Here is a 17,799-nt window from a genome sequence, read left to right as displayed (position 1 = left end):
ACACACATAAGAAATATCACTCTGAGTGACATAAAGGTGCCATCTATTTACTTTCACAGGAAAACAAAGGAAATGGGAAAAACCTATTGCAAATAAAATTGATTGGTCATGTGGTTTTCCAACAATTTTAAGAAAAAAAAGGTTCTTGCAACAGGACAGCTTTAAAAAAATATTTGTAAACAACACTCACTGGTGGTAAAGAGGACAACTGGTTATGGTCCAGCCACAGCTCCCTCAGGTTGGGGAGAGCACCAAGGGTGTCGGGCTAAGAAGCAAACACAGGCTGGTTATTTTTGTGGTGCAAAGAAAGCAAGTAGTCAAAAACACACCAGTGACTGGAAATCTACTCAAATGGATAGCTATTAACAGAAATAGTGTGCCCTAAACATAATTCAAAATCTCTACAGATTAGCTGAATTGTTATAGATCATTTAGAACAAAATGTATATTTAGTTTTCAACTGTGGACTCCTAATTTTCAGTCTGACTAAACTTGAGTTAGCAAAAAGGATTTATCTCATGCTCATTATTCGTTCTTCTCTAAAATTCAGTTCCTCCCTTTATGATATCCATGAATGGGAACATGTTTTTATTTGCAATTACAAGGTTACTGGGCTAAAAGCTCATAAATGACCTCAAATTGAGGAATAAGTGATATATGAAATTAAGGAAAATGTCACAGAACCAGTGGCTAACCATGCAGGCGAGCGAGATTTCATCATGATGTCAACTGTTACTCAGCCTCCGCCCTTGTCTAGTCACTAGGCAATGTTTACCCCTTTCCTGTTGAGACAGGTGGATGTTCCCCGGCTAAAAGCAGGCTCACTCAGGGGTACAGTTCAGGCAGAGTCTTAGCTTTGACAGGCTCTGCTGTGTTTAGTGAGGTAAATGTGGTTTGGAACATAAGTATTGTGGCAGGAATGAGGGAAGCATACCGATGATACATGTCACTGTTGTTTGTGTGTTGAACTAGTGGAGCAAGTAAAGTACAGCTAAAGGGTGTTGTTTGAGCAATCAAGGGCAGAATTAATTATGTATATTATATGATCAAATTAGTTGCTGACTTACCAAAACTTCCAGTTCATTGCTGCCCAGGTCCAGCTGTTCCAGTTTCACCAGGAAAGAAAGTGACCTGAATACACACACAAAGTAGAACAATTCACACAATAACGTGCAGCCTGAAAGAAGAGACGGAGGGGCTTTGCATAGAAATACAACTACTAATTAACATGAGCTGGAATACCAAAGAATGTTTGAGTCCTAACTTGGAGTTTCTGTCACATGCTTCCACACTTTCTTAAAGATCTGTATTTGTACATTTAGTACATTCTAGCTAAAGCCTGTGAGGAACATAATGCAAAGTTATGAACAGCACCAGGAGAGATAGTATTTCTTCTTGCTGTGTGGGATCATTGTCATCTTGTGTTGTCAACAGTTGCTTATTGTGCTTGATGAAGATGTTTGGAAATTAGATAAGAGATTATGCTGCATATGTGCATGCTGAAGGAAGATGACACTTACGTGGGCAGAGACTTCAGCATGTTCTCTCTGAGCTCCAACGTCACCAGATTGGCCAGGCTATAAAAGGCAGAGTGGCAGGGAAAAGGAGGCAAGTAAAAGAGAAAGAGGGGAGTTGGCAGGAGTTGTCATGCAACAAGAAGAGAGGATGGGGGAGTAAAAGAGAGAAGAGGAGAGGCAGGTCGGTTAATCAGATGGCAGGTCTGTTCGTCTGAGCTGTCTGCTACAGTGAGGGGCTCCTCAATCTGCCTGAACACAGCAGTGGTCTGGAGCATGGAGACCGCCTGCCTCAGAGCCCACTGAGCAACAGAATCCCACTCCATGAAAACCTGCTCAGCCTCCTGATGTACCATGGATCTGTGTCCTAAGTCTTCAGTTTGGCAGCATGGATCAGTGTAATGGTGTGATTAGACAAAGGTTTAACAGGCTAGTAGACTTGAACCAAGAACCTTCTTAATATGAAGTGACGGTGCTAACCACCACACTGTGCTAAATAATATAGCAATTAATCCTTTGTTCATTACTCTAAATTTTATATGAGTAGACTTAGAAATGTAATATAAACTTTTTTTTTTCAATGAGTCACAATGGGTTTAAAAATGTATGGACTCTTCTTTGAATTTGAAATTTTGGCCCAATCCCACTATTTTATATATTTTCGCTTACTCCTACAGGTGAAAACACAAAACTGAGGGTTAGGGCTAAGTGGGGGTGAACTGGGATTGGGCCTCTGAACCACCTATAGAGATACAGCAAAGGTTTCTTTAACTACCCAAGAGAAAAAGCACATTACAAAAACATAAAACAATAACAATAACGTAAAAATAACTACTATGAATCATTGTGTGTGCACATACTTTCCAATATCGTTGGGCAACGTCTGCAGTGAGACGTCATTGAGTGCCAAGTGAGCCAGTGCTCGGAGTTGAGTGAAACCATCCGGCAATCTGAGGCAGAAAGACAGGAGGGAAAAATAGTGGAGACAGTTTCTTAGGAACCAGGAGATCCACTAAAATTCAACACATATATGAGTAAAGTTACTCCAAAAAAGGAGAGAGGTATGGTTGCAATATTCTCAAGCCTTTGGTTTTACTTCAAAACCATTATAGAGAGTTGGGTCCAGTTTGGTTTCAGGGTTTGAGTGTTCTGAATGTTAACAACAGGTTGCCTATATAATCAGCACAACAACCAGGACGCCTGAATTTGAATATAACAGATCTTCATTACAATTTCAGTATAGGACCCTGAATAGAAGTAAAACAAAAAAATCCTCTTGGAGCCTCATATTGTTACACATTCAATGTCCTTGGTTAGATTTTTCTTTATTTTTGAAAGATGTCTTTCTTCTCCAAATTTTGCAGTGAAGAGCAGATGGATTCACACCTTGGGACTTGTTATCTGGTGAAACGGATGTACTGTCCTACATGAGACTTCTTTCAAAACATGGAGAAATCATTGCTGAAATTTACATCATCTGTGTGACCATAAGACAACCACTTGTTAGTGAGGCTAATTGGAATAAAACACCTTAATTTGCTAAGGAGAATAATAAAATTGGACTTTGGGGCAATGTAAAAAGGTTATGCGGTCTGATGAGTCCAGGTTTACCCAAGTCCAGACCAACAGTTTAGTCAGGGCAAGAATTGAAGTACAGGAAGCAATGTACCCATCATGCCTAGTGTCCACTGTCCAAGCTTCTGGAGACAGTGTTCATATCAAGGGTCAGCAACATTAGACTGAAATAAAAGTCAGCTGATTGCCTGAATGTTGACATAGCCATGGCACATGTGTACCGTAATCAAAGTCAAAGGTGGTCCAACAAATATTAGTGTGGGACTGCTTTCTGGCCAGGTGCTGTATACAAACTTGAGTTGTGGGTGAAAAGCATTTATAGAGCCCAGGATTCAAAGATAGTTTAATGGTTTATCTAGGATGAAAGTATTGTCAAGAGAGTTTATATAGAATTTAAAACCTGTTCTCTTTGAAATGAGAGTCTGTTCCAGTTCAGGCATTATGTTTGCCAGAACCAGTCCCCAACATAACACCAGTCAGACTGGCCATGCTAACCTCTGCCCACAACTGATAGCTCCTACAATGAGCATGTGAACGTCAGATCTGGACCAAAGAGTAATGCAGAAAGGTGACCTGGTCTCATCCAGCCAGCTTTATTTTAAATCACATGCACGCATGGTGCTTCATTTACCTGAGAAAAGACAGGATGGGCTGCAATAGCAAGTTCAATCTATGGATGTCCCATCTTATAGCACACAAGACTTAAAAGGTCTGCTACTAAGATCTTGGTGTCAAATAACAGAGGACATTTTCACAGGTCTTGTGGAGGATCAGAGTTTTAGTAGCACAAGAGGGACCTAACACAATATTAGGTGTAGGCATAAGACATACAGAGCCTGTTTCAAGAACTGGAATATCCACCAATCTTTAACACATATTAACGTAAAGGCACTTGAAACCATCAACAAGAGCAGGTGAAGGTGACAAGGAAACATCAGCTAATTAATAGCAGGTGTGACGGCTGAGTGTTCAGGTGCATCAGTTAGGCTGATGATGCCATCAGCACGAATTCACTACATTGTCCAGATAACTTAAGTATCTGCTTATAGCAAAAGCTTCTTTTAACATCAGTATGTCCCAGTGTAGTCAGTTCAGTTTTTTTTTTGTATATTGGCCCATGGCTGGCTGCTTTCTGCATGAGTTGGCTCTTTTTCACCTTGACGTAGCAGTCCTATCTAGCAGTTTTACAGTTTCAGACACTTCAATTACTTGCATGATGTCAAATCTTGTCAAACGTCAAATGTTCATATATGGCACTATTGGGTCCCTTTGGGTGTTAACTTAATCTGGAAGTCTGTATTCAGTTATCCCTACATAAACATTATAGCCATCAGGACACCTGAGGGGTTACACAACCAAACATCTGGACACTGACTGTAGAATATTTGGTAAACATTAAATAAGAAATCCATGTGTTATAAACACAATCTCTTGGTTGGATTTTTTGTTGTTTTCAAAAGACATCTTTGTTCTCACATTATTTCCAATGAAGAGCAAACAGCTCCATAAGATAACACTCCACCATATCAGCTATAACTGTAGAAATTTATACTAACCTATCAGAATTTTCAAGGGAATCATATAAACTTGGGTTGTTGGTGAAATGCATTTAGGCATTTAGACCATATTCAGAATCTAAGCTTTTGCAAGGGTTTCACAGTTTTTCTATTTAGAAACCAACAGAATAGCTAGTATCCTCATTAAGTTAGTGGGACCATGTTTGATTCAGAGCTATGTTTAATCAGACAGTGCACAGTCACATAATATTCACTTCCAGGCATTTGTTCATTCATATATATAAAATACCTTCTAAGCTATGGAGCTCACAAATTATATATATTGTGCTTTGTTTCATTTTTCAGAGTAAGGCTTATTCTCTCCTTCGTTTTTGGACCTGAGTAAGTACAATATTTTCTTAGTGTGGTTATGAATAGAAAAATGGGCTGTTCCAGTCCACTTACCTGGAGAGGGGGTTTCCACTGAAGTCTGCTATCTCCAAGGCTCTGCAAAACTTAATACTCTCAGGGATCTCAGGAATGTCTGTAGGAGAAAAGAGGAGGTGGGGGAGACACAAGTCAGCACAATGGACACACAGATGTAGATTTGGGGGGATGTATTCAATACAGTGAAACATTTTTAGTTCTTAGTAATCACAGCCAGATGGCTTGAAGCAGGGGAGTAGGAGAAAGGAAGAGGAAATGACCCAGAAATAGAGGGAAGCAGGAATAGCGAGGACATCAATTTAAATATGGATTGCAATTACACATTGTTTTTTAATAACTTAAAGGTAAGCCTAATCCTGCTTGACCCTACTATCAGAATCTAAATGCAGTTACAACAGTGATATATTCTTAACAGCCTATAGTTCCCATGTGTGGTAAAATGCATAAATTAATTAACAAAATAAGGAAACACATTTATTAAAGACCAAAATATAAATATATTACAAGTCTACAGTTGGATGATGTAAAGGCTACTTTAAATGTACAATTATTATTTTTATATTTTATTTATTTATTATTTTGTTGCTGTTACTGTTTCTGTCATCACGTTTTTAAACATGCAAATTGGATCTGTGTGACAGTAAGCATATATTATATATTAGTATACAAAGAAGACATGGTTTTCATCGTAACAGCAAGTCCAGAAATTCTTCAATGTTTTCACAGTACAGCAGATTCGAGCCAAAGCTAGAGCTTTCCAAAAGAAACACTCACTGCTGCACCTTGTCCCATACAAAATACAAAGACAGTCTGTATAGTAACAGCTTAAAATACTAAAGGAAGGCATAGATTTATCATCAGTTATGCAAGTTTTAACTGATGCATACACAGAAGACAAGTAGAAAACTGACCTAGTGGTCAGAGCAGAAAGTACTTTTACCATTGGCTCCTGCAGGTGCATGTTTGGAAATCCCTACTGAGCCAGGCAGCGTATGACGCTTATCTGGCTCAGCGTTGTCCTGCAGCAGGAGCAGGGAAGCAGGCAGGCAGACAGATGGAAAAGGCCCTCACAGGCCACTGCACACTGCTCTCATAGCATTTTATACAGTGTGGAGCAGAGCAGATGTCTCATATCTACCATATATGCCCTTCCTGACACTGAGTATAAGTGTATTTCTAAGCAGCATGCAGGAAGACAGAGAGGGCAGGACATCTATGTGTGTTAGAGATGATGGATGGAAAAATAGTCTGTCATGCATAACTAAAAGGAGTTTCATCTTGCATCTCTTACTTAGCACAGAATCAGAATTAATTTTTGCTTCTTTATGGTGATAAATTATTGTCTATGGTTATGTTCAGTGCTATGCCTGTAAATAGAGTGGGTAATCTGGCAGGGAGCCTGGTGATATTTATCTAACAGATGTTGCTACACATATCATTAAGGTAACTGTGTATTAATGGCTGGTCTTGCAACCAGATACAGTACAGCCACTGCCAGTTCACTGTGAACATATTTGTGTAGCTGTGTACCATTTCTGGAGATGTCAAGTTCCACCAGTTGCATGAAGTTGGCCACTTCAGGAGGGAGCCTCTGGATCTCATTGTCACTCAGGCCAAGCTTACGTAGATTCAGTAGTCGGAAGAAAGGCTGCAAAGACACACACCACAACACCCCATTAGTCAACACTTAAACAGTTGTCTTTTCAAGTTATTTAAATTTAATTTCATCATGATATTTTCAGAAAGCATCATGGAAAAAAGCACCAATGTTAAATGTTAAACAGGCCAATTCAAGTTTTGCCTGTAATGCTGTCAAAAAAAAAAAAAAAACACACACACATACACACACACAAACACACACACACAAAAAAGTTGGAAATGGTGGGAAATGCTTAATGGCATTTATTTTTTGAATCACAGCTCTATCATTGGGTCTTTACAGTAGAGTAAAGAGTTTATCAAAGAGTTTATCAAATAGCTTTTTTGTCTAAGCAACAGAGCAGACTAAAACCCCAACATCCATCCATCATCTATACCCACTTATTCCTAACCAGGGTTACAGGGACCTGCTGGAGCCTATCCCAGCTCTCTTTGGGTGAAAGGCAGGGGTCCACCCTGGACAGGTCCCCAGTCCATCACAGGGCCACATAGAGACAAACAACCTCACACACTCACACTCACTCCTATGGGCAATTTAGAGTCACCAATCAACCTGACATACATGTTTTTGGACTGTGGGAGGAAACCAGAGTACCTGGAGAAAACCCACACAAGCACAGGGAGAACATGCAAACTCCACACAGAAAGGCCGGGTGTTGATCACAATAGAAAACAGTGTTCCAAGTCCAAGATAACATTTTGTAGAGCTGATTAATCAAAAAGTCTAATCTTAATATAAAATGAATCAACTGATTGGATGACTGAATAATCATCTCTGTAATTTTTAAAACTGATTCTGGCTCAAAAAACATTAAGATTTTATGCATTTCTTTGTCATACATAACAGTAAATTTAGTATCACTGGGTTTGGCTGGTTTTACAAAACAAGTCATTTAAAGATGAGATGTGGTAAATTATAAAACCCATTTTTAAAAATACTTTTGACATCAATTTTAATTGAAAGACAAATTGATAACAAAAATAATAATTAGTTGAAGCAAAGTAATGCAAAGGTGAACCAAAGAGTAACATTTCAAAGTGGTAGCTAAAATATGATGGGTGTTGTTGCTTGGCAATGACCCAAACAATTAAGAATTAAGGCCACATAATGGACCAATCGGGCTACATAGCGTATGAGTGTTTTAAATGTTGGAGACACACACAGAGGAGAGGGTTGTTTCCAAAACTAGTTTTTAAAACATTCCAGTCATATTCCTCAAAACTCCTCCTCGCTATGGCAACACCAAACAACCAAAGTGTTTTTTTGATAGGAGAGCTGGGGAAAGTGAGGTGGCTGTGTCCGTGCCAAGTACTTTCACAAGAGTCTGGTTGTTGGACAGGACAGCATTCAGAAACATTCCTCTGCCAGCAGCGCTGTGTGTGTCTGTGTGTCATCTGCTGCTCAGATGGACAGACAAGACAGGCTGGCGGGGAACAGCAAGAGTTACACGCCAAAACTATGCAGTTATTAACCCCTCAATCAGTGAATGGGTCTGCAGCCCACAGAGAACCCACTGTCTGGCCTGTCAAGGGCCAGCAGACTTCTTAGACAAAAGGAAGGAAGACTCTTGAGAAACATGCTCACATAAGTTTGAATAAACATTATTAAGGGAAACTTTCCTAATGCGGACATCTAAATGTTTAGAGCCTAATCCTCAATTTAAATGAAACCTGACATCTGCTGAAAACATTCACTGTATGTACATTAAAAGAGATTATTATACCAAAATAAAAAAAAAACCTAGAAAAGATCCTCCTCCTCCTCTTCCTCCTCCTCCACAGGGATTAAAGATTAACAAATTCAGCAATGTTGCAATTCAACAACACCCCCCGTCTCCAAACTGCAGCATATAAATAGTATAAATCAGATAACACAAATCTGCTCTGATGTGTATTGTCAGGTTTCTGTACACACACTCAATACAATACTCTGTGACAATTCTCTACAATTACACTGCCAAAGTGAAGAATGCTGCAGTTCAGCTGTACTCTGTTCTTCAGTGACAGACATTTCCTGCTCTTAGCTGCTAAATGTGTATTGTGTTGCGTGTTGGAGTGACGTGGCCATAACAGCAAAAATCTCACAAACTGCCTGGGTTTTTGCTCAGTACAAGACTGAGCTTGTCAGTACTTTCCCCAGTATAAAAAAAAAAATCTCCCAGCATTAGATTTATAGTTCATATTAGTTCATATTCTCCATCTACTGGAGAGTGAAATGGCAGGAGGCGTGAGAAGATAAACACATGAAAGTACAGAGCCAGCGAGACAAAGAGGGTGTTGGCTCACTGAGTAGCAGGTGACAGGTATCAGATGGCAGGAACAGGAAACAGGAGCTCAGGCGACCATGTGACTGGGGCCAAGCCCAGATGGGACCCAGCCCGCAGGAGGGGAGGGATTCTTACTGGCAGAACAGGTGACACTTGGAAGCTACTCAGAGTGAGATCTGAAAATGCATGCTGCAGATAAAAGAACAAACGTAAAACTTAAAAACAAGTCAAAAGAAATAGCTCTACAAAAACGCTGGGGAAGCTTCAACTTTTTCCTCACATGAAGTATGACTAGCCATATTACCCCTAACAGACCATCAGCAATTCTTCCCTTCAGATTAGACTATTCGCCTAATAAAAGCTTTTGCGTCAGTGCATTCTTAACCTCTCATGATATCATCCAGAGCTGGATTCAGAAATGAGGGAAAGCTAGATACTAATGCAATCATGTCAGTGAACAACTAATGATGATCACTCACAGAGATGGCCATTTACTCAAGAGTAGCCGCTTGCAGACAGGCTCGTCAGCGTTTTTCTACAAAAACAACTATGACGTGACACACAGCGGTGATAGCGATCTGAAAAACTATAAGACACTGAATAACTTGTCCAATCATCAATATTTTACTATTTTATGTGTCCACATATTTTCAGAAAACTCAGTAACTGCTGATTCCGTTGATGAAAACTGGACCTGGCCTCCTTGTACTTTCAAGTTACATAATAAACGGCCAGCAGTGTTGCACGGGTTGAGAGGTCAACTGGAATAAGAAGTGGGGGCAAAGGGATTTAGTGTACCACCACTCTCATCATTGTATTTGTGAGCCACAGCAGTCTGCTCTGTCACTCAGCCAGCCTTTGCCAGACACCGATTGTGTAACCATTTGCAGAGTGAGACAACACAATGGTGAAAACCGCTGTTTCACATTTCCTTTAGAGCTTTGCAACTGGGAATGTTTTAATGAGGATCTTACAAGAACTGTTTGCTTAAGGAAGGGGGTGAAACTGAACAGACATGCAGTACAGTGGAATAAAATGGAGTGAGATGGGTAGATGACAGCCATATCAGCAGAGGGCAGTGTGGGTTCTTAGAGTACTGACAGTAATGCACTGCATACCAGTCATCACAGCCCACTTCCAAACTACCATCAAAATACTATGTACTAGTTTTGCTTTTGCCCAAGCAATAATCAAAGATAATCAAACGTCTGTGTGCCACTTCAGTACTCACAATTAAATGGCCTAACAGAAAATATGCTCTTTACAACTCAAACTGAATTGCAGAGAAAAATAATGCAGATGAATTACATTAACAGTGGTTTAGGCGGCTATAGTAACACAGCTGCACAGACTGGACTATGTTAAGGTTTTAATCAGAGGAGGATTGGGTCTATGTAACATCTACAATGTGGCCAACTCAAGCTAGTGTGAAATGGGTTCTGTGGTGTGGGTGTGTTGCACTACCCCCCATTATGTTACAGTGAATGAAGCCTAGTCAGCCATGAGCAACCTGTGCAAAGAGCTGCGAGTTTGCAAACCGAGACACTGAGACACTGTGTAAAAGAAACAATGCACGTCAGTATGTGTGTACAGTCGCAAAATGCTTTGCTTTATCTTATCTGCATCACCCTGCTTAGCTTACATTCCACTCAGAACGTGTTAATGCACCTCAGGATGTGTGTCTGTATGTGTGTGCATACATGCTTGTGCATTTTGCAGACACCTTTAAGTTACAGGAGAGAAGATCCTGTGCTTTAGGCCTTCAAAATCAGCATGCGCCTCTATTGACAGTCTTAGTTTTACTTTGGTTAAGGTTTCCAAGAGCACTGGCTATAGTAACTGGACTTAGCATGTGAGTTTGGGGGACAGTGCAATATCTCAATGTGTATATTTGTGTCTTCGTGTGTATTAGCAGCAGTGGGTGTTTGTTTAAGAGTGTTTATGTGTGCAAAAAGAGACTGTAAATTCACAGCGAGGAATGTTAATGCTTGCGGGCCTCACATCACTCCAGCAAACTAATTAAAATGTGATTACAGACATCCAAGAGGCCAAGTGTGTATGTGTAAACTATGTTCTCTGCAAAAGTAACGGTCCACTGTAGGTGCAGTGAGCCGAAGCCCGATGGTCACAGAGGCTGCAGTGTTTCAGTCAAGTGAGTCGTTAGCTTATGATTTCCTCCAATCGTGCCATCAGATCACAGACAAACACACATACTAACACATATTGCTATATTCAGTCTTTTCCTGCTTTGTGGGGCCAAACACCACAGTTCATGTTTGCCCTTATTTATTAACCTATGGTATGTTTAATGACTAAAAACCTATAAAATAAAAGCCTTAATTCCAGCAGCAAAGGAATAGTTAATATAATTTCTACATAGAACATAAAACTGGTATTTAAAAACAAAACAAAACCAAAACCAAAAAAAAAAAAAAAAAAAAAAAAAAAAACACACACACAACAAAAGCGTTGAACTAACTTGTTCAGGTTGCCTACAATACCATTTAATCAACCAAGCAACTCATCTCCAAGTTTGCCAAAAAGAGCAAGTCAAATTCTGTACCACTCTCCTATGATCTTTCCTAACTTTTCTGTTTTACCATAACACACTTCCTTTCCTCTATAAGTGTATTCCTATTCACACATTCCAGAGCCTCTTAATCTTGTGCCAAACTGCCCCATCGGCTAGTCGTTATATCCCCACTTGTCCCAATATCCACTCCCTTACAATGCACACAAACCACACACACACACACACACACACACACACACACACACACACACACACACACACACACACACACACACACACACACACACACACACACACACACACACACACACACACACACACACTACTCGGGTGAGGGGCTTAAAGAGAGGGGAGGGGAGAGCACATGCTTTTGTGCTGGCATGGACTTACCCGGGGAAATAAAGAGCAGAGAAGATTTGGTTGACTGACTAACTTGGTCGGTCACTCAAAAGGTGAGACTCATTACTGCACACTCGTTTCTATACACAGCTACAGTCATTGTTGTATAAACCACAGACACAAGACAGCTCTAGCACCAGGCAGATCTGCACAAAAAATAAATCAGTCTTCCTCATTTGACTAAACACAATACTTTCAGTGCAGAGCTATGTGAAGTTGAAAGTAAAAGCAGCAGACTTTTGCAGTCATCTCAAGACCAGTGCTAATGAAGCAATATAGGCTGATGCTGCTCTGCTATTTGGCCACAGCGTCCCCTCCCCCTGTGGAGTGCTGTTTGAAACTCAAAGTTCCCAAAGCTTCTACACATGAATGACACCGTAACTGGTGCTTTTCCCCTCCTCCTTCGCCGCTCCACCCCCCTGGGTTCCCTCCATTTTCCTTGGCAGAAGGACAAAGGCCAAGCAGCCTGCCCCACACAGGGCTGTCAATCATAGGCTAGCCTTTGTATCCCCCCCTCCTGCAGCTAGGCTAGGGATTCCTCCATTGTCCAAAAGGGCACCGCAGTGAAGAGAGAAAGGGCCAGAAATGCAAGGATGAGGACTTGATAGAGGAAAGTGGCAAAGGATAACAAAAGGCAAGAATGACTAAGAAGGATAGAGATGACAAGAGGGGAGAACAGAAAAGATAGATTGTGTGCAAACTAGAGAGGAGTGATCTGAGAGAAAGGGAGTGATGGTGGATTATTAATGAAGAATTGAGGGTAAACACTGGATCTCCCACAGTGCTCTGGACACTAAGAGGGACAGAGACTAAATTATGTTGCCAAACTATAGACTTACTGCCCTTGTCCCTGACAGATGATTAATGTCATTTATGTATCAAAACCAAAACATGCTTTAAACCGACAGACTGTCTTAATGTGGCTTTGTCTGGTCCACTGTGCCTCATAACCAGCGTGGAGTACAATGTTCCCTTTGGACTCATCAGAACACCCACACTCACACACACATCAGAGCAGCAATACAGCCATCCACCTACCCGCCGCTATAAACCTACATTCCACTTCCTCTGCCCTCACCTACTGTCTCCCACACACTCTGCCTCTCGTGTCTGTTACTTAGGGGTGAGGGGTGTGTGTGTGTGTGTGTGTGTGTGTGTGTGTGTGTGTGTGTGTGTATATATGCTTGCACACACTGAACTCCACTGATGAAGCATCGTGTTCATTTGATACATCAATAAAACTCATTCTGTTAACTTCAATCAATCATAGTCGCACACGATCTACAAGAAATATATCTAAAGAATGCAGATGGCTTTGCATGTGTATTCACTTGTTTGCGTGCCAGGAAAAAAAAAAAAAAAAAGAAGGTATGTATATGCAAGCTAGTGTTTGTGTTTCACTTAAGTGGGGCTTTCAGCTATGACTACTCTATTCTGGCTCCCATCCCTGGACTGAACAGGCCACACAGAGTGAAAGGCGTGGTTAAGTCACTATGAGTGACAACCTGATTAACTTACATCTACTTACACCTGTCCCGGTGACTTTGATCAGTGCGTAGAGCAAATACAGCTGAAAGTCAGGTCAAGCCACGTCTGAGCCTACTGCAACACATTAGCAGTTGTGCACGACACAACAGAATGTTAGAAAGACGGTAAGAAGAGATAAAAGGTGCAGCTTGCTGTTTTGATAGCAACTGCGCCATTATCACTACCAGTGGTGGAAAGTACATGTACTCAGGTATACCTCAGAACATTTCAGAGGCAAATACTGCACTTTTTACTACACTATAGTGATTTTAAAACCTTACTATTCCCTTGTGACAAGTTCATAAGCTAACCAGCTGTATTTTAACTATATAGTTAACAATTAAGATTAGTTCCACCGTTATCTCATAACAACATACATTATACATGAATACATAATGTAATATACATTAATGTCAAATGTGCCACTCAGCAGTAAGTAATTTTACTTTTGGTACTTCAAGTATATTTTTATACTATGCTTCTTTTATACTTTTTGTTAAGTAAAAATGTTCAGTGCAAAAGTTATAATAGTGTAATTTTATTGTGTGATATTTCTACTTTTACTTAAGCGAAGGATTTGAGTACTTGTGAGTCCAGAAAAAATTTGTATGAACAAGAAAAAATTGCATGTGTGTGGTGGTTAAGATCGCCTGGATTAGAAAAATAAATAATTATATGATGCATATCCCTTCTATAGGTGTCAAGCTATCCAAATTACCTAACTAATGAAAGATAATGCCTGCACACTCATTCCAAAGCCAGAAAGTTAAAAAAAAACAAAAAAAAAAACACACACTCACACACACACACACACACACACACACATATATATATATCAAAACTATTCTCGGTTTGATCTATTAATTGATTAATTCTAATGAGGATGACTCAGGACAGAATTAGTGATGAGTGGATGGATCACCTTGGCTGAAACAGTTTGGCCTTATACAGTTTATGTATGTCTGTTTTTAATTCTATGAATGTGAAGGAACTGGGGTATTTACGCCATCCCAGTCTGTATAAACAGGGGAGGCCTGGAACGACTTAGACTGAAGAAAACAAGAATTTCACCGGAAAAGAGGGAACCCTCTATTCAGGGCACACAGTTTCAAACAATGAAAATGTGCCCCTCCCCCTTAAAGATGGCAAACTACCCACTGAAAATACACTACAGTGCTTTCCACTTGGCTACTATGTGTGCCAAATGTTTTGTCCAAATTCAACATGGTTAATAAACAACCAGAGTGACAAGAGGAGCTTTTCCCACTTTCATTCCTGGGAATGCTCTAGATTTTTGCTCAGGTGCAACACTATTATGTCTCTGCCTGAATTTAGCCAAGTGGGAGGCCTGAAATGTTCATCTAACAGATTTGTATTTGACTGCTACAATGTCAACATACACCAGGATAAAAAAAGAAATCCTACATATATCACACCTGTGTCTGTTAAAACAGCCTCCAAAAGGCTGAGGGAAGATTGAAAGGGAACAGGTGGGCATGGCATTGTGTAGCTAAGAGGTTCTTACAAAAACACTTGGCTAAAGAGCACCTTTGTGACACATCCATATGTACTACACATGTTCTGAGATCAAGATCAACATGTTTGAAAGATCAATATAATTGCTTATTTATTTTAAATAGGGGCAAATGATTGTTTTTTTTCATCATACCCAAGTTTGAGTACAGAAAATGTGAAAGTGTAGCCTGTTATTCAACAGTGAAAATGCTGAAGTGCAATAAACTATATTTACCTCCCAAAAACAGATCTATAATAATAGTAAACAATGTGGTATGTGGCATTCTTGATTATGCTCTCTGCAACCAAGAACGTTGATGGCTTGGTGCAATTAAGTATTTTAAAAATAGACTAGTAATCCCTCCACTGTTACCATATTGGTGGGCATTAGTCCAGTGCTTTGGTTACTATAACTGTCTCAGTCATAGAAAAGCTTGCAGCACAAGTCCTGGCACACCATGTGTCTTGATTAAAACAAAGACACAGAAGGAGAAAGAGTTAGCACTGAAGCCCAGTGCAAATTTGCAATCCAAACCAAATTCAAAGCAGCAGTCGAGCTCAAAGCCTTGAACTTGATCTTTTCCGAGCTCTTGCATCTGCTTATATTTTGTCTCCGTTTCAGGTTTTATAAAGCCGGTCTTCCACCTGATTTAAAAAAATAAATAAATAAATTGAAGAATAATGCAACATAATCAAAACTATACTAATTAAAACTATAAAATGGCATGTGTCTGTACGATATGCCCAAAGGAATGAGCTGCTATGCTGAGCCATGCTGGAAAGATCCTCTGGAGATAATCCTCATGTAAAGGCCTCTGTCCAAAAAAGGGTGTGGCATAATCAACAACAACACTGCCTGAAAATGTAAATAATGACTGGTCCTGCAGGTGTCTGGGAAGTCACTGGGCAAAGCATGACCACAAGTGAACACAGAGATGGGACCAAATTTTGAATGCAACATTTACTAGCTGATAGATAAATAGATAAGCAAATGCACACAGCTCCCATTTAGACCATGTTGTTTAGTTGAGCTATTGTCATGAGATTCTGCATTTATGCTCTCGCACAGCAAGAACAAATGAGCGCACAGGAAATTCAAAAACTACAGAGGACGCCCTCCACCCCCAACCCCCCTTTCCCTGACTTCATCACATGCTTTTTCAATGTTCCCACAAACATGACACAAAACTAGAAGCCCTATTGTTTATAGTCCACAGAGGACGTTTGGCTCTTTCCTGGATGGGCTGGATCCGGTATGTGCTGCCTGCCTGCCAGCTCTGAGTTAGTCGCACAGTGAAGACGTGCTGCAGGGTACCAACAAGACAACCACAGCCTCTGACAACAAATGTCCCGCCAGAGTTTACACAAGTAATTTGCTGGCTAGTTAGTATACCACCAACATGACCAAAAACGTTTGCAGCACAAACAATCTCATAATAGATACGATACTAAAGAAATATCTTTACTCCTGTAGTGTAACAAGTTATTTGAAATACAGAAACAACTGCAAAGTATTACCAAAACCTTTTGATGACTGCATGCAGAAATTTGACATATTTTAGCCAAGAAGTCGGCTGTACCATAAAAAAAACCTAACTAAAAGTGTGTGCACAAGCCGTCTTTGTACAAGAGACTCATTGTGTGTGTCCAGGTTGTGGCCTCCCTCACAGGATCATGTGCCTCGGTATCTTTCATTTTCCAATAATGGTTGTGGCATTCACTCTACTGCAGCAGGTCTTCACATTTCTTTCTCATTAATGTTCCCTGGCCATTTGAAATTGACAAAATAGACATCTATTGACATACCACAGCCTCACTAGTGTTTCAGATACAGTGTTAATATGTGGGTGACCTATGCCAGTAGACTGACAGACCAGCAGGTACATTTTCAAATGCACAGATTTTGGGGGACACAGGTTTCAAACTAAGACTTTATTTTTTGCTGCCAGGTTCTGTGACACTGTAACAATGATCATTACTTACGCAGTATTTATCTGTACGTTTTTCCAAGTCATCGAGTATGTGGGATGACACTGAACAGCAAGAATGGCTTTGAGTAGGACTGATGATCACATATAATAGCTAACAATTATGTTACATTATGGTGAGAGAGACTTTAGAGCTGGGAAAGGAGCTTTCTGCATATTAAAAATACCAATCTGATCTCAGTAAATTATAATGTCAATATTTTCCCACCTACTGAAATTAATTGACAAATTGTGTGAAACATAGTGGTCACATTAATTCCTTTGCATAAATTTATGACTCAACTACAGAGCTGGTTGAGTCACAGAAGTAACCCTTTCATCTGGCATCAGCAGTCAGCCTTGTGCTGCATAGACATGAGCTCAAACATCTGTCAGTCCTGCCTGGATCCAATGATTATGGATTACAGCTCTGAATGTTTTTCAGTAAATAAATTAGAAAAGGTTAAAGTTAGCAGAAATGTACTCTTCCATATGGCACTCCATGTTAACAGAATACAAATAATTTAGTTAAGCTGCTTAATTTACTGTATGTATGTAGTCTTTATTACATAGGATTTTTGCAGGTACATTTAGAATTTTTTTAACTTTAAAAATATCTAGTACAGTATGGAAACAAGTGGTTGACAACAGTAGCACAAAGTCACCTCTATGTAGTTCACTGATCTAGGATCCCAGCTGCTGTGGAAAAATAACTGCTCCACTTTAGTTGTTGCTATAAAGTTTCTCTGCCTTGCATCCGTAGCTTTTTCTAGGCCCAAGGACAAAGCGTAGCGAAGCGAACAGGTCTTCTGTCTCTCTTGCTTCTGTATAACATGTTTGGCTCAAGCAGAGGCCAAGGTTATTGTCTTTCAAGCTGATCTGAAACAGCAATTGCTAGGG

General features: G+C 40.1%; 1 protein-coding gene across 19 annotated transcripts in view; it reads right to left on the bottom strand.

Moving 5' to 3' along the window:
- The window catches only part of scrib (scribble planar cell polarity protein), a 62,992-nt gene that overhangs the window by 32,525 nt on the left and 12,668 nt on the right, over positions 1–17,799 (bottom strand). For all 19 annotated transcript variants that reach the window (XM_026292481.2, XM_026292485.2, XM_026292489.2 and 16 more), the window contains exons 2-7: positions 6,563–6,680; positions 5,051–5,129; positions 2,375–2,464; positions 1,521–1,577; positions 1,068–1,131; positions 191–265 (exon numbers count right to left, since the gene is read on the bottom strand). In XM_026292481.2, the coding sequence (XP_026148266.1) occupies positions 191–265; positions 1,068–1,131; positions 1,521–1,577; positions 2,375–2,464; positions 5,051–5,129; positions 6,563–6,680 (483 nt within the window). The remainder of the gene's footprint in view (positions 1–190; positions 266–1,067; positions 1,132–1,520; positions 1,578–2,374; positions 2,465–5,050; positions 5,130–6,562; positions 6,681–17,799) is intronic.

This window comes from Mastacembelus armatus, chromosome 20 (assembly GCF_900324485.2).
Source record: "Mastacembelus armatus chromosome 20, fMasArm1.2, whole genome shotgun sequence".
Taxonomy (NCBI): domain Eukaryota; kingdom Metazoa; phylum Chordata; class Actinopteri; order Synbranchiformes; family Mastacembelidae; genus Mastacembelus; species Mastacembelus armatus.
This window is presented reverse-complemented; position numbering and strand designations above follow the sequence as displayed.